The sequence below is a fragment of the Hypanus sabinus genome, chromosome 15 (assembly GCF_030144855.1).
Source record: "Hypanus sabinus isolate sHypSab1 chromosome 15, sHypSab1.hap1, whole genome shotgun sequence".
NCBI lineage: Eukaryota > Metazoa > Chordata > Chondrichthyes > Myliobatiformes > Dasyatidae > Hypanus > Hypanus sabinus.
The window spans coordinates 71,602,627-71,620,944 of NC_082720.1; the positions used below are offsets into that span (position 1 = coordinate 71,602,627).

Genomic DNA, 18,318 nt, shown 5'->3' on the forward strand with positions numbered 1-18,318 from the left:
TGTATTTTCCCATGAATATTTACTGCCCTCTCAAAGAGGCTTCCAAGTACAATATAATGGTAATCTTTTCTTTCTCTTTAAAAAGACCTCAAGTAAGCACAGTGTGCTTGAACAAAAGATACATTGAACCAATTTGAAGTTAAGAGAAGGTCTTAATTGAATAAAAAGAGGGCACTGCAGAACATAAAAACTGGACTCTTTGACAGATATTATTAGGACTGTGTGACTTCTGTGTACAAAACAAAGAAGAATACTTTAGAAACAGCGAGTAAATCTTGTTCATTGCTGTTTCTTCTAATGGAGAGCCTGAGACTGCAGCTGCAGTAACTGCATGGAGGCCTAAGGGCTGCCCAGGAGTGGGCATATGTCTTTGTTAATATTACTTGGCTGAGATTTCAGCTGCAACTGGCACCCTGCTGCAACAGCTTACTTGCTTCAATGGTGATCTCAAAGCAAGACCATGGAACAGCACTAAAAACAGGGGCCAGGAGCAAGGCTGTGTTGGGTAAGGTAGTGGGTGATGTCGCACAGCAATACCTTCAGGATATAAGTGAACTCTTGAAAGTCTGCAGGGAGGATTTCTGATTTTTGATTAGATGTGCTGGTGAAAAAAGAATCTTGAGAGGATGCCAGACCTAGCTCCTATTCAGCACTTTTTAAAATTGTTTCATTGGTGACCTACAACCTTTGGTGGAGATCTGAAAACATGGCTGAAATGCTATGGCTCTCCCATGTTAGCTCCTAGTTTTCTCATTTTATGTCTGCAGAACGGAGGGATTGAAGGTTATTTTAACAGACTAGTAATCATTGAGATGTGGGTTAGAAGCACGAGTTCAAACCTTACCATGGTAGTCAAAGAACTTAAATTAGTAATTTGGTTTATTATTGTCACATGTACTGAAGTACAGTGGAAAAACTTGTCTTACATACCACCCATACAGGTTTTTACAATGAGATCTGCAGAATTTCTCAAATTTATTACAATAGTGCAATTCAGTCAATTTAAATAATGTGGATTATTTAAAAATGAAAAGGCTCATATGAGTAAAAGTGACCATGAAGCTACATGATTATTGTTCACTAATTCCTTTCCGTGAAGGAAATTTGTACTTTTTTTTCCCCTTCCGGTGTGCATGCAACAGTCACAATGCAAAGCTTGCAAATTGATATTGGCAAGGTCCTGAACCATGCACAGACCATCTCATAGCAGTGAGCTGACCAAAACTTATTGAACGGTCTGCCTTTAGCTACTACCTTTGGTCTCAGGTACTGGATAATAGGCCCAATTCACAAGCTTGACCAACTGAGATAAATATGGAAGTGGTTGGTCCCTTTCTCCTCTGTCTCCACAGCAATTGCTCTGTCATTCTAATGCCCATGCTGCTTATAAATACTGCAAAAGCTCAAGTCCTTTTTGATCCAATTTAATTTGCAGTGTTCAATCTTGGGTTTATGGGATCACAGCAATACAAAGGCTGGTTGTCTCTTCAACAATAAGGCAGTAAAGTCAATGGTAAATCAATTCAAATCAGAAACTCAGCACAAACTGAATGAATGATCAGAAGAGAAACAATTATAAATTTCTAACCCTTCAACATCCAGACAATTTGTTTATGACTTAATAATCAATTCAGTGAAATTTGACTGGAAAATACAAATAATCATTAATTATACAGTACTGTGCGAAGGTCTTGCTCTCTTTCTCTATCCCCTTTTCACTCTTTCTCTTATATATCAAAGTCATTTTGCACAAGTACTGTATTTATCAAGCATTTAATTATCTTTTGGCCATTTCTTTCTAGAGCAGAGATGTAATTGTTGCAAGTGTGAGGGGATAAATCATTAGGATTTAACTGAACTGACATGAGCCTTGGATTTAATCGTTCAGAACTTAAAAGTTAACTTCAATTTTCAGGAAATGTATATTTACAATTACATCTCTGCTTGGAAGGGTGCTCATCGGAAGAATATTGTAATTAAGATGCATGTTACACTAAGCAGAAATTCTGATATCCTGGTTGGTAAAAAAAATTACTGCACCTTTAAACTCTGTGTACAATCCATATATCCATCGCTTGTAATAATGAGGTTCAACACACATTATATCTGATAAAATTACTGGGGTATATTTGCAGTCTTTGTGTTAATTATTACCTTTTTTTAAAAAAATCAAATATTTCAAGGTCTGGCTTTTCAATATTTTGGTGATTCTTATTCCTTAACAATTGGACTCTTGTTCATCTAGCTGGAATCTCTATTGTCAGTTGTACACAATCATTTTGAAAACCATTTAAGTTTCTAATGACTGGTATAAACAAGCACAAGCCACGTGGAATAGCTACATTTAATCCTGCGCAATCCATATCAGTTAGAAACTCATTTAAAAACACCTAGGGAGGTAACTGTGGGATGCATAGCACAAATAACAATTCAGTGTTGGTGTACTGACTATCAATGTGGAGTCGAATGCTCACCTGTTAAACTCATGCTGCCAGTAGGTTCTGGGTTTGAATACCACTCTGAAGCTTGATCTCTTTATTTACCATGAACTCCGGTGAAATGCGGAGTAAACGCTGCATTGAAGCAATTTTGTCTGCCTGAGCATGTCAATGTTGATCAATATATATTCCATAGCACAATGTGAAAGGGACTAGGAAAGCCTTCATTTAAAATGAGCAAAGCAATAGTCAATTGGATATTCATCTCATTACTCTTTAGGGAAAATTGATATGTTTGTTCCTCTAATGTTCCATCTTCCAAATTTACTGGAGGTGATTAAAGCACTATAGCAATGCATGAATTTGTTTCATTTTGATCGGCTCCTGATCTGGGCCACATTGACCACAGAGGTGCACATATCTGTGCAGTGGTGGTTAAATCGTGATAACTGGAGTATCGCTAATGTCCTCCAATGAAAACCAGCAGCTGTTTCAGTACACTAATAAAGATGAGTAGCTAGTGATGAAATATAACTATAATACTCTAAAACTGGAGTGGAAGAAACCGCACAAAATACCCATGAAGAAAAATGTTTTTAAAATTTACTGAGATGGCACTCCTGGATACAGATCAATTAAAACATCATAAGACAGCAAATCATCTTAAGGATTACAAATCTCAGTTGAATCTTTAAAGATATGTTAGCACAATGCATCAATCTCAGTGTACTTTTGGTGTCACTGTGTACTAGATGTAATGTTCCTTATGCCATTCCCATTTGTTATGTAACTGTGTTGTCTGTATGTTTAAAATGTAAGACAATCTTTATGTGTTACTTGGTTCGCCTTGAGTGTAGAAGCATGCAGGGTCAGGTGCACAATGGAAGCACTGCACAATATGAACCCTTTAAGGGTATGGCTGTTGTATGAGAATGTGGTACTTTTTCAGATATTTATGATGTGGATTTTTTTTTTGTAATGTGTTAATGGAGAAATTGAAGGAGACGGTAATAAAATAGGGTTACATTGTGCAGAATAAAAAAAAATTCTTCCTGAAACGTGTCTAGATGCAAAGTATTTGGAGTAAATTTATTATCAAAGTACATATGTCTCTATAGACAATGCTGAGATTCATTTTCTTGCAGTCATTTACAGTAAATAGAAAAAACACAATAGAATCAACGAGAGTAAAAACCCATCAGGACAGACAAATGGCCAGTGTGCAAAAGGCTACAAACCGTGCGAACACAGAAAGAAAGAAAAGAAATGATAATTTAGAAATTGAGAGATGTCTACGGAACAGAATGATACCGCCACTGCCTGGGGATCGTCATGGCATGCTTGCAGCTAGTGTTGGGCATGGCAGTAAGCGAACCACTAGTGGTGCACCGCTGAATAGGTGGGCAGGCTCCAGGAAACCAGAAAAAAGATACTGCCAGCTTTCAAAGTAGCCCAATCAAACCACAGGCTGCACCTATAAGATATAGGAGCAGAAGTAGGCTGCTCTGCCAATCATGGCTGATAACAATTCTTCCATTCATCCCCACTCCCCTGCCTCCTCCCCATACCCTCTGATTACCCCCTGTTATCAAAATAAACCGAGGCATCTTCTAAGGCAACTCCCTACGTCCATTATGGTTCTGTCTACCTTTAAACCTGCTCTCTAATTTACTGAATCAGATGAACACTGGGGACCAAATCAGAAACAATAAAATGAGCTATACCTTAACACACCTTTTATACATGGATGATTTGAAATTATACGCTGGCATTTACCCTTTCTATACTTTAATAACTTTGTATACCTTTATCAAATCTCCAATCTTCAACATTCTTAAGAATACAGTCGTAACCTATTCAATCTTTCCTTGTAATTCAGGTTCTCCAGACCAGTCAACCTCCCTGTAAAGCTTGTCTGTACACTTTGAACTTTGTTTTCATCTTTCCTGTAGATAGATGACCAAAACTGCACACAATGTTCCAAATTAGGCTTCACGAACATCTTGTACTTCAACATACCAGCCCATCTTCTAATACTCATTACATTGATTTATAAAGGCAAAAGCTTTCTTTATGACAGTATCTACCTGTGACTCCACTTTCAATGAATGATGGACCAGTGTTTCCAGATCCATTTGCTCTACCATACTCTTCAGTGCCCTACTGTTCACTATGTAAGACCTACCCTGGTTGGTCCTACTGAAGTGCTGAAGCTTTCACATGTCTGCAATAAATTCCATCTGCCATTTTTCAGCTGAAGCAGATTCCTCTTTAAGCCATGATGTCCACTACAACCCCAATCTTGGTTTCATCCGCAAATTTGCTGATCCAGTTAACAGCATTATCATCCAGGTTATTGATACAGATGACAAATAGCAAAGGACTCAGCACTGAACCCTGCGGCACACTAATCACAGGCCTCCAGTCAGAGAGGCAAACCTGTACTACCATCCTCTGGCTTCCACCACAAAGCCAATTTCTAATCCAATTTACTGCCTCATCCCAAGTACCAAGTGACTGAACTTCCTTAAGCAGCCTCCCATGCGGGACCTTGTCAAATGCCTTGCTAAAGTCCACGTAGACAACATCCACCACCTTGCCTTCATCCACTTTTGTGGTAACTTCCTCACAAAACTTCATAAGATTGGTTAGACTTGTGCTACCACACATGAAGCCGTGCTGACTTTCCTTTATCTGTCCATTTATATACAATCATATATCTTAATCCCTTAGAATACTTTCCAATAATTTTCCCACAACTGATGTCAAATTCACCGGCCTATATTTCCTGGTTTACATCTGAGGAAACACCTTGTCAGGCCCTGGGGATTTATCCACCCTAATTTGCTTCAGGGTAGCAAATACCTTCTCCTCTGTGATCTATATATCGTCCATGAAGTTGATGCCACTTCGCCTCACTTCTATAGACTCTGCTGCCAGTTTGATGAAAATCTGGGAAAATATTAGTCATTGAATTACATCGCCAAACAGGCCATTCAGTCCATTGTGCTGATGTCAGCTCTTTGATAAGATGCAAAGTTTAATCTCACCCATCAATTTCCCTATAACCAGGTACTTTACCTTCAAGTTTTATATCATCCTTCCTTTGACTATTCCCAACAACCTTACAGACAATGCAAAACAGATCACAAGAAGTTCTGTAAAACACCTTTCCTCTCATTGCCACTGGTTGTTTTGCTAATCATCCTAAATCTGTGTCCTCTGGTTATGGATCTATTTTACAATGAAAACATATTCTCCCCCCTTGAGGACTGGGACCTTTTCTCCCCCCACTTTACAACTCTTATTGTGTCAGGAGTCTGAAAACTATCTGTCTCAGCGTGTCTAATTTCAGTCATGGATAAAAATTTGGCATAAAGTAATTACAGATCAGAAAATGGATTCAGTACATGTTATTTCATCATGCCAGGGAAATAGTGACTCCACCCAAAAATGACAATCATTTGATCCAGGATCTTTTCCCTTCTGTGTTATATCCAAACTACATTATTTCCTAATCAGTTCTAAAATTGATACCTTAAGGCTATTAGGACTTAGGTGGTAGTGTAGATAAGCTCCCACTAACTACTTAATGCTCTCAATGGCAATGCATCCCAAATAGCTTCTGACAACCAAGTCCAGCTCTTGGTCTTCACAAACAAGAAAAAACTTGCAGACGCTGGAAATCCAAATAACACACAGAAAATGCTGGAGGAACTCAGCAGGCCAGGCAGCATCTATGGAAAAGAGTACAGTTGACGTTTTGGGCCGAGACATCAACTGTACTCTTTTCCTTAGATGCTGCCTGGCCTGCTGAGTTCCTCCAGCATTTTGTGAGTGTTTCCTGGCCCTCACATGTGGCTTAGCTATTAAGCCTGGTGGAACTGTTTTGACTGAGAGAAGGGGAAAAGGTGGGTTAGAGGTGCCATAAAAGTAGTTGCTTTAGGCAAATGGAGGCTTGTCAGACATGGTTGGCAGCTTATCTAGAAGGAAAACTGATCGCAGAACTCCACTGCTTTGTGGCTATACCCACTCATTGGGAAGGCTTGGGAAGTAAATCTCAAGGAAAAATCTAGAGCTGGAGTCCCTAAGACAGTCCTACAATGATTTTGACACTGATTGGGAACTCCTATGGCAGTGCTGGTGCAAACTGCATCAGACTCTGCCACTCCTTTGGGGTTATCAGATGCACGGAGAGGAGGTGCCTGCTACATGGACAACAGCTTCCTCTCCACATTGTACTGCCTTGGCATGCAATCACATAGACACCTGGGATGCAACATCCATGGTCAACCCCAAAAAACAGAGAACCTCAAGTTCTAAAATTACCTTTTGCTATTTTGAACTTTCCCTGCTTCACACCAAATCCCGGCACTAACTTGTGCAAACCCTCAATAACCTTGACTAACTGTGCAAGGTTACCTGAGAAAACGACTATACAAGACCATAAGACACAAGAGCAGAATTAGGCCATTTGGCCCATTGAGTCTGCCCCACCATTCCATCATGGCTGATTTATCAACTCTCAATCCCAGTCCCTCACTTTTCTAAACACCAGCACTCTTAATCTTTGATACAAAAAAAAACTTATTCTGACTGGGAATATATGTGGCAGAAAAAAAACACATTTGAAACACTTATTTTGTTTTGTTTGTATTGTACGCTAATCACAGCCAATTCTTGGCTGTTGGAGAACTTGTACTGAACAGCAACCAGAGGCTAATAAATTGCACTGTCATGGTCTGGCAAAGGCTGTGAGCAGGTGAAATAGTTCTTTCTATACACAATTTAACAAGCATCACAATCTTCCTGTCTTTGGCATTCAGCAGCTTCTTTCTGCCAATCCGCTTAGCATCGTAATCGCCTGCTGCCTGCAGCACAGATGGTTACCATGGGGACATTTAACCGAAAAATAGGGAGAGAAAACCTAAAGACAAATTATTTGAGATCAGAACATGCACACATACATGCACTAGCCAGTGGATGGACACTCGAGATTTGTAGATGAGAACAATTATGTTCCTAAAATCATATGAACAAAAGAAGTATTTATTTGTATCTCAAGGTTGCAGTGCTCCCAGATAGTCATACTGCAGAGAAGGCAGCTCTAGGTGGCTCCACGTCTCACCCTGCTGACAGCTACTAGTTACTACAGCTACTGAAGAGGTTGCACACAGGTACCCATAAAACTCATTCTTCCTGAAATACACAAAGCTCCGGAGCCTATGCAAGAATATGTTTTTGCTATGTTTACAAATCCAAGGACTACCTATTCACATTTGCCTTTGGAAATATGATGGTTCGTCACTACCATGAATCATCTAGTAGTAAAGGTACTTGTTTGCTAATGAGTTTATAGCAAAAAGTATTTATACCCATCAACAATAAAGAGAAGCTAATATAACTCCAAGATAGGTACAACACAGAAATCAGATAGATGTCAGGGTTTAATGCAATACAATAAGGACTTAAATGTTTTTTGTTGTTTTCACTTTTGGGTCATTCAGAACATTTAGATTTTCAAGTTCAAGTTTATTATCATCTATCTGTACATATACTTTATACAACCAATGTTCTTCCAGACCAGGGTGTACCGACAAAACATGTAACACACATGGAACATAAACAAAAATATCACCATGAATAAGTTAATAAAGCATAATTCAAAATGCTTGTAGTGCACAGCAGAAGTTAACAGTAAACAGCTCACTGTCCTAGTGAGGAGACTTTGGTGCTGGTAGGGTAGTCATCAGTCTCACCACCTGTAACTCAGTCTGGCAGTCCCAGTCCTGCTGCTTCTGTACCTTCTTGCTGATGGTGATGGGTTAAAGAGATGGATGCTAGGAAATTCCTTAGCTGTGCTTCAGGCCCTTCATTTGTAACATTCCCAGTAAATGTCACAAATAGGTGGGGAGAGACCCCTGTGATGCTCTCGACAATTTTATTTATACTTGTCTACATAACTTCTTTGGGCTATTAAATAAAAACTTTGGTTAATACTACCATTCAATTTACAGAGCAGCTTTGCCAGTACATCAAACTAGCACGTTAGACCATGTTACCTTGAATATATTGTTACGCGACAGTGTTCATTCACCCCTTACACAATTTGAAGGTTGATATGTACTAAATGGGCCAAATGACTATAAAAATTTGGGGTACGTGTGACAGTTCTTGCTGCAAAAGCTTTTTTGTGAAACGGTTGTCTTTTGTGTTTTTTTTCTAATTTCTAGCCTCATTTAGACTCTTCAGAGGTCACTGTCACATCTCTGACCAAACAAATTGGTTTTTGAAAGGAGTCTTTATGATTTATGTTAGATTTTACTTTCTACAGGCAAAATGTTAATTCTACATGACGTCCATTTATTAGTGGCAAAGATCAAAAAACTTTTTTTTAGGGCCACTTTTATCTATTGCTCAAAATCCAATAATATATAGTGGGCTATTTAACCCTCAAGCCTATTCAAACATCATTTTACTGTATGGTTGATTTGTCTCCAAAGTCCATAAATCTGACTTTAGCAGTATCTCTAGAGGTTAACAATAATCTGCCCTTCTCAGATTTTGAATTACCTAGTGACTTAACATCTGTTAATGTGACAGAAGATTTCACTCACCTCTTACATAAACAGATATTTTTCGATCCTAGAAAATTCAAACTTAGCTGACATAATATCCCTCAATTTACAGTAGTACAGAAATGAACTTTATGGATCATTAGTGATTTGCACTCTTGTCAATATATAGATCATTAAAAATCTTCCACTTCCATTCAGCCTTTCTGCAATAACTTTTGTCCTTTCCAACCCAAATCCCTGCACTCACTTTGATAATAATTATTTATTTAAAAAGAAACATTATTTCAGGTGTCATCACCCCAACTAAGTATCCTCAGGTGCTGTTTTTGCAAACTGTGATTGGTTAAGAAATAGTAGTAGCAAATTTGCTCCATCTTTCAACTACATTCTCACGCTAATCTAACAGCTCCCAATTCCCTTGATACTCAAAGATTGTATGCTTGCATCTGAACCTGCATATCATATTTTGAGAAATGCAATGTAAGTTCTTTATGTCTCTGTTATGGTCATCCTCCATCAGCTCTAGCAGGTCCACAGTAAAACTTCTATTGGTTTCAATGAGTACACTTCTCATTCAACTGAACTCAAGACAGCATAGTGGCAATTTGCTTACACAATATCTGAAAAGGAAATTAAGATCCAAAATTCTAGCCCAGTGACATCATATAAAAGTTTTCCAAACTATGATGTTAGTTCTTCCAGCTTATTTACTGTAGGTTTCAAGAGAACAACAATCTACAGACAGTTGTCTGGGAGCCTGTCTTAATTCCGCACTTTTTAATACAAGTTCTCATCTGCTTGAAAGTATAAAACTTGTGGTGGGAAACCACAGTTTAAAAACCAGTATAACAGCAAAAGGAGTATTAAATGTTTTATTCTATTCATTTACAAATTGATAACTAAAATGCAATCATATAGAAAGGCCAACACCAACAAGGAAGTCTTACAGCTGACAACCAAGGTGAAACCAAAGAGCTTTATTGAGTCAATGTACATCAATGTACCAGATAGATCAAAGAATCACCCACATCAAGTTTCAAACCATTGTCAGTTAGGTGGATTTTCTTTGAAGTCAGGTCTATATGAAAGGATGCTTTCTCAGAAATGGGTACTTTGCCCTCAGATTCCTTTCCGAAGACTGGGACCCGTCGGGGACCCAGAAGTGGATCTTCATACCTCATAAGCTTCACTCTTGCAAGATCTGAAACACAAAGTAACTGGTTTTATACTTTCAACTGGCAACACGCCGATGTGTAGAGAGAAGTTGGACTTGGCTTAAAAAAATAGCAGGATGAATAGGTTTTTCTCTTTTTTTGCTTCAGCAAGTTTTAAGATCTCCAGCACATCCTTCTAGAAATATCAGTAAGTTCAAAACAGAAACCAATTAATCAAGGAGTAAATAATAAAACATAAATTACAAATGTATTAATATACACAGACACAATGTGCACAGCTTTTTGTATTTTAAGAAGCTACACTGAAGAGCCTTGCATTAAGTGGAGGTATATAATGAGGGATAAAGACTGGGTAAATGCAAGGAGACTTTTCCATGGAGGAGTGGTGGGACTACAACTAGAAGTTAAGGGGGTAAGATGAAATGCTTAAAGGGAACATGAGGGGAATCTTCTTCACTCAGGGGTCATGAGAGTGTGGAACAAGCTGCCCACCCAAGTGGTGCATGCAAGCTCAATTTCAACGCTGAGAAGTTTGGATATGTACATAGATGGGAGAGGTATGGAGAGCTATGGTCCTAGTGCAAGTCAATGGGAGTAGGCAGTTTAAATGATTTGGCACGGATTAGATGGGCCAAAAGGTCTGTTTCTGTGCTGTATTTTTCCACAACTCTTAAAATTTCTTGTTGCTTTTCAAATAGCTGCAACAGAAGTTGTTTCAGGTTCCATCACCGCTCATAAACTTAACTGTTCTCAGACATACATGGCTATCTAGTGTAGCTTTGCAATGGATAAAACAATACAAAAAAAAGACCCTACAACAATTCGGAATGATCCTAGGAATGTTGTCATTCCTGCACTAAAGCTGTAATCAAGAGCAGGCAGGATTCCTATTTATTTAGCTTGACAACTTAAAAAAAAATCACCAATATACCACATCACAATCTGGGATGTACTGAAAGGACAGATCACATGGAGTTCCAACACCATCGGACTCTGGGTTGAATTGCTCAATTCTTTGTTGTAGGTGCCATTCACACGATCTGAACTTCAGCTCTTCAGGTGAACTCCTTCAGTCATAAATTAATTGGACGAGAATGTAGGGGGTATGATTATTGTCTGCAGATGACACAAACATTGGCAGAGTCACAGACAACAAGGAAGTCCGCTTTAAGATACAGCAGATGTTAAATCAGTTAGAAAGTCAGATGAAGCTGTGGCAGAGAGAATCCAATCCAGAATGATGCAATCTGGGAAGTCAAATACTGTTAGGACTTAGAAAGTAAATGGCAGGGCACTTGGAAGCACTGAAGTACAGCTAGACCTTGGGACTGTGTCCATAGCTCCTTGAAAATGTTGACTCAGATGGATAAGGCTGTGAAATTTGATGTTTATCTTTATGGGCCAGAGGACTGAATGGGGGAATAGGGATGCCATTTCAGCTACACAAAACATTGGTTAGAATGCACTTGTAATATTGTGTATAGTTGTGGCTATCAAACTACAGGAAAGATGTGGTCGCAATAGGGGCTCCAGAGCAGACTTGCCAGGACATTGCCTAGAATGGAAGTCTGTATTTACAAGTACAGACTGGATAGGCTGGGTTTAATCTCATTGGAAACTTAGAGGGTGAGCGGTAACCTTATAGAGGTTTAAGCATAAAAGACACCTGATTTAAGAATCTGATCACAAACAAGAGAAGATGTGCAAAAGCTGGAAATGAAAGAAATACACACAAAATGTTGGAGGAACTCAGCTGGCCAGGCAGCAGCTTCATTAGGACTGGAAATAAGAGAGATGAGAAGACAAAGTAAGAAGGGGAGGGGAGGGAAAAGTACTTGGTAATAGGTGAAACCAGGAGAAGGGGAGGTGCGAAGTAAAGATCCGGCAAGTTGATTGGTGAAAGAGATACGGGGCTAGAGGATGAGGAATCTGATAAGAGAGGACAGAAGATCATGGAAGAAAGGGAAGGGGGAGGAGCAGCAGAGGGAGGTGACTGGCAGGTGAGGGGATTAGATGAGAGAAGGAACGGGTAATGGTAGGGGAGAGGCAATCACTGGAAATTCAAGAAATTGATGTTCATGTATGTATTAAGAATCTGATGTCATTTCATTTTTCTTCATGGATCTTATTCAATAATTATTTGACTATTCATACTGTATATTATTGACCTGTTAAGTTGCTGACAAAATTAGCTGTGGAGGTGTCTCCTTTTTGATGAATAATCATCTGTCCTTATTTAACTGCAGAGTTATATAAACAGCTTCAACACCATGAAGGCAAAGATCTTAAAATAATAGTAACAACTACAGACTCAAGAGAGATTGCAAGATGGAAATCTTGAGCAATACACGCTAAGTTGCTGGAGGAACGCAGCAGGTCAAGCATCATCTATGGAGGGAAATAAACAGTTGAGGTTTTAAGGCCAGGACCCTTCATCAAGACAGAATATCCTGATGAGAAGTAGTAATCAGAAATCTTAATTAATTAAAAGTAATCATACACAATGGTCTGCACAGCTAGAATACACAACAAACAAGGATGCATCATTTTAGGTCACCACGGCAATCTCCAGTCAATGCTTTATAGCTAGGGTATAATTCATATCCTTTCACCTTAAAAAGGGAATAGAATGTAGTTTGGGTTTTACAAAGACAGCATTTGAACTTATAAAGATTAAGAACAAAAATTAAAGTAATGCTTTCATAAAAATTTTATAAGACCATAAGACATTGGCGCAGAATTAGGCCATTTGACCCACTGAGTCTGCTCCTCCATTCGGTCAGCTTGATTTATTTTCCCATTCAACTCCATGCTCCTGACTTCACCCCGTAACCTTTGACACCTTTACTAATTAGAAACAGATTAATGTCTGCCTTAAACATGCCCAATATATTTTTATAGACTGCTGCCTGTAGCAATGAATTCTACAAATTCACTTCCCTCATGGTTAAAGAAATTCCTTCCTTCCTTCCTCCTATCCAGGAATGAAAAAGGCTGTTACATTCACTAATACCTTTAATACCCCTGTCGATCTTCATTAGCCTTCGGATGATAGTGTCCTTTTTATCACCCTGCCGAATCTCAATCCTTGTTGAGAAGTGTCCATTTGCTGGCTGGGGATTTACCAAGGATAGGGAAACACCAGGCTGTGAATAAACACACAAACAACAATACAAGAGCTGGAGTTCAGAAGCTACACATTTCAAAAATTCTGCCTCTATATGTTCTCAAAGTATACATCATAAAAGGATAATACAAGTTCAGAAGACGAGATTTCTCCTTAACTTTCAAAGACTCCCCCTTTTCTCCAAAAGAACATTGTCAAAACAACTACTATTCCCAAAATAAAATTAAAATCGAAGCTCATTCAAAGGACACATAAACTAATCCTCCTGTACTTGCTTGTAACCAAAAATAATTATTGAGCAGAGGAATATTTCTTTGAGATTAGATAATGAGATTCTCCTAAAAATGAGTTACATTTACAAGTTTATCTCTGTGGCATTTGCAAAAATCTCGAGAGAGCACAAAAAGATCACCACTTTGACTACAAAGAATGAGAACATGACTTTTAAACGTAGCCCTTCTGCACCATATTTGTGAATTATTCAGAGCAGAGGATAATCTTTTGTACAACAAATGTAATAAACAACTCAAGAGCTGGATTTCAAAAAAGCTGCACACATCAAAATTCTGCCGGTACACTTCCTCAGAAAGGATTATTAAAAAAAGTTGTCAAAGGATTACCCAAGTTCAGAATACAAGATTCAGTAATGAACTATGTTGGCCAACTACACTGTGTGAAAGGGAACATGATGCAATTTTATGCCAACTCAAATTGCCTTTCAAAGAACTCCTGCTATCATCCAAAGGGCAAGTTTTCAAAAACAATTAATTCTCTTAAAATAGGTCTATGAAAGAAACATGTACAACACCTCTGTTTGTGAAAGTAATATCTATTATAATGCTATTCTTTTTTTTGGAGATTTATACAGTGCTAAACAAACATGTCAAATATACAATTCATAACAATACAGAAAAAGCACCCAAAATGAAACCATATAAAGTTAGTATCCTCCCCACCCTCCCACTACAAACCTCCAAGCCAACCATTACAATGTAATGAAAAACTAATCAGAGCTTTTGTCACCACAGAGCTGTAAATATTAAAAAAGTATAATGCCTACTACCTAAACTATAATGTATTTCACAACAAAAAAACTCATAAAATTTAACCAGAGGAAAAAAAAAGCTGAAAGTAAGGGATTGTATTACAAAAAAAAGGATGAACCTTTAATCTAAAGAGGAATTATGAAAAATAATGCTATTCTAAATAACTGATGAACTGTCAGTTAGCACCTCTTACCTCTGTTCGAAATGCACAGAAAGGCTTTCCTGGACAACACTCTTCTCGGATTTTATCATCTGCCTCTGTGGCAAAGAACACGTCAATATGGTCCAGCTATGATGGGAAGGAGGAATGATCACATTTAAATGTAATTTCACTGATGAATATGGAGTGCAGGAGACAAATTATAACTCACTAGAGTTAAAATAAAGATATAATATAATCCAGAACGCAAACCTTCTAGGTGAATTCCATAAAAGTCAATTTCTCTGTAGCCTTAAATTAAATCATGCATAAAGTTTGGAAAACAAAAAGCCACAACGCATGCCAGGGACTTGCTTCACTTTCAACCTCTGAGCATTTTTCCTAGTTATGCTTCTGCATCTCCATTTCTAAGTTCACACTTGGAAAAATCTCCACTTAGAAACTTACAGATTAATTGTGCTGAGGATATAGTCATAGAATCACTCATACAGCCCTTTGGCTTCCCCCATCCACTTTGACCTTTTTCCCTTTACTCACTGCTAGCTTTCCACTGCATGTACATTTCATACACTTGAGGTACTTATCCAAATCTATTTTTGAATATTACTATTGAAAGTCCTTCAAATCGTTTACTTTATTAGTGCAATTGAACTGCTACACCTCTTGTAACATATTGCTCCTTTGTGCTCTTGAGATTCTTTTCTCAATTATCTCACCAATTAGTGGCCATTGTACATTTAGGGCTCTGAATGCTTCTGCATCCTACCCATGTAACAGAATGTCAGCAGTCTACTACCATCTCTCTTTAATTTTAGAGTGCTAAATATTAATTGAGAGATAAAAGTAACTTTTGATACCCTAATCCTAACCCAGTGATTAACAATTTGTGTCAATGCCTGTAATCCATGTACATACTTGTCATCTTAACTCTCTGCAATGGTAAAAGATAGTCTCATGGCAAATGAGAAATAGAGTGGATTCCAGTTAATTGGGCTATCAGTTAATCGAAGTAGCCACTTATTAGGGACAAATCTGAAAGAACAAACCCTAACTGAGAAAATAGCTGATTCCCTTTGTTTATTTGGGACACTGTGCTGCTTAATTGAGACAGAAGACTGTTGCTGAACTGTTTCAACCCATTGTCAGTCATATGCACTTGTGTAACCGTTGGACTCTGCACTGTGCTTTGAGCGAACAGTTTTTAACAGTATCCGTTGCATGTGCTTGTGTTCAAAAGGCAGTGATGTTTTGTCACTGATAGTTGAAACGAAATGGCAAGATAATTCACAACTATTTTGTTCACTGCAGTTTCAAGCGATCAGGCCTGGACAGGTAGACCTGAAAAGGCAGGTAGACATTACGGAGTGAACAGTTTTTAAACAGCGTCAGGTGCATGTACTCGTGTGAGGTTATTTGTTACGGCCGATGGATGCTGATTCAAAAAGCAGTGACTTTTGATCATTTTATCTTTTTATTTTGACATTATGTGGGAATGCATTGAAGATAGTCCAATATCTAAGTGTCAGCATTGATTTTGTTCATTTACAGTCAATCAAAAGAACATGGCCGTTCTTCCATCAATAACTATTAGAGACTAATATAGCTTTATAATATTGTAGTAGTATTAGTAGTGTTCTAATTTGTTCTGTATTTTATTTAAATGCATATTTGCATAATTTGTTGCTCAATTAAATGGCAGTTTGTCTTTGTTATACCTTTGAACTATTTCCATGAAACTTCTGCTAACTGAACCAAAACGTACTGGTTCTGATGTGTTCCAATTAACTGGAATCCACTGTACATATTTTTGAACTGGTCATTCCATTGGTAAATTGTATCAGAAATGTTGCAATATTTCCCATTTAAACAAACCAATGTCACCATCCAAATCTGCTGGAGGATTATCGCCTCTATTGAGCACACCAACTCTCCAGCCACACATCAATTCAGAGTGCATGAGAGCACATGCTAATAGCAAGGAACAGACTATGTGCTCTATAGGTCCCTTCATTCACCCATGACTAGCTTTCATTACATTTCTTTAGAAACCATTGGACTATGGTCATTCTTTACCAGAATTTTATGGCCAACATTAGCTTACCTCCAACGAATTTGTTAAGTAGACGATGTTCTCCATCAAGACACTTCGCTCATCAAATTCTAGCTCCAAATCAAGAACTCGAGGCCCAATTTTTTCCAGGTTTTCCTACAACAATAATCAATTAACATTCCTAATTAAGGTATCACAAAACTAACCATTGTTTCTTGAACTGAACAAGGAAGAGGCAGCTTCACAGAGTTTGCGATATTTGTAGCATACCAGTTTTAAGGAGTGTGCCAAAAAGAAATGAGTAACTTGTTTCTACGTCAAGACAACATAATTTCTCTTGAAAATAAAACAGTGTACCTTAACCCACAGGAGTGTGAAAGGAACATGTATGAAATGGGGTCAAGTTAGGCACAGATTAATATAATTACTATTAGTGTTGGACATTTGTCGTTAGAACAGAGATGAGGAGAATCTGCTTTCCCCAGAGAGTAGAGAATCTGTAGAACTCTGCTCAAGCAAGCAACAGAAGCTACCTCATTAAATATACTTAAGACACTGTTAATATTTTTGCAAAGCAGGGAATTAAAGATTATGGGGAAAGGCAGATTGGTGGAGCAGTCTCCATGCAAGATCAGCCATGATCTTACTGAAAGGCAGAGCAACTTCAACAGACCAGGTGGTCTATTCCAGCTCCTATTCTTACATTCTGATGACATTGAGGTCTATTTTCCCCTATATAAATTATCTTTTTTTTGTTAAATGGATTAACTGAAAATGTCAGCACTTACAGGTGCCGATAATGATCTTGCACAGAACAGGACTCCGTGTTTTCTTACCTCAATTGTCATAAATTTTATATTAAAGTTGCAGAAGTTGAAATCCAAGGAGTTAAGTCAATAATGATTAAGTAAGTCAAACAAAATACAAGCAGTCCCCAAATTATGCAAGGGTGCTCTTCCAGAGAACTGACTGTAAGCTGATTTCTCTGTACGTTACTGATTTACATTTCCTATAGCTTCTCATATTGTATCACACTAGATACACCAGCTATAATTCCTTATTTTCATTCAATAATTTTCCTAATGCTAAACAAAATTAAATTAAGGGAACATATACTATATTCAGTCATTACTGAACAGCATGAAACTTTTCATTATCATTAGTATATACAAATATAGTGTAGAATTTATGTAAAGTCAAATTTCTGGAAGTCAGGTCACTCACTGTGGATCCCCTATACGAGTGTGCAGTGGGCTCTTGAATGGCTTAATATATCAAAACAAAAAAAGCTATGATTGCTATCCCAGATGATCAAAATCTTCTTGATCTCAATGCTCAAACCACAGTCACATGCTACTGGGCTTTGTAGATTTTCTGTATTTTCAGCAAGTAGCCTACCCAAGTCTGGGGTAGGGACCAAGGTCAGCGCACTAGACTGGGAAGGAAGCTATTCTGTAAAATTGTGATTGGCCTAACCAGCAGCATGACATTACTGGTGAAGAGTTGGTGGTATGTGATCTGATCAGAATCACTGTTTCAATAGTGACGTTGGCAACAAACTCAAAGGCAACAGCTTTTGAGATATTATGAGGGAAGGAAGAAATATGGTGTTGCAATTTCAAATTAGGGGTGATTTGGAGTTTTACCTGATGACTACCAAGTTGGGCACCATGGATTTTAAATGGTGCTCTCCTGGGAATTCAAATTTCCCTTTGAAGCTCTGGAAGCAATAATGAATAATGTC

General features: G+C 38.1%; 1 protein-coding gene across 3 annotated transcripts in view; it reads right to left on the reverse strand.

The window, feature by feature from the left end:
- Positions 1-9,874: 9,874 nt before the first annotated feature.
- lars1b (leucyl-tRNA synthetase 1b) overlaps positions 9,875-18,318 on the reverse strand; it is a 70,113-nt gene continuing 61,669 nt past the window's right edge. For all 3 annotated transcript variants that reach the window (XM_059990517.1, XM_059990518.1, XM_059990516.1), the window contains 4 exons: positions 16,626-16,730; positions 14,558-14,653; positions 13,205-13,337; positions 9,875-10,217 (listed from right to left, as the gene is read on the reverse strand). In XM_059990517.1, coding sequence (XP_059846500.1) covers positions 10,012-10,217; positions 13,205-13,337; positions 14,558-14,653; positions 16,626-16,730 — 540 coding nt within the window. In that variant the 3' untranslated portion in view covers positions 9,875-10,011. The remainder of the gene's footprint in view (positions 10,218-13,204; positions 13,338-14,557; positions 14,654-16,625; positions 16,731-18,318) is intronic.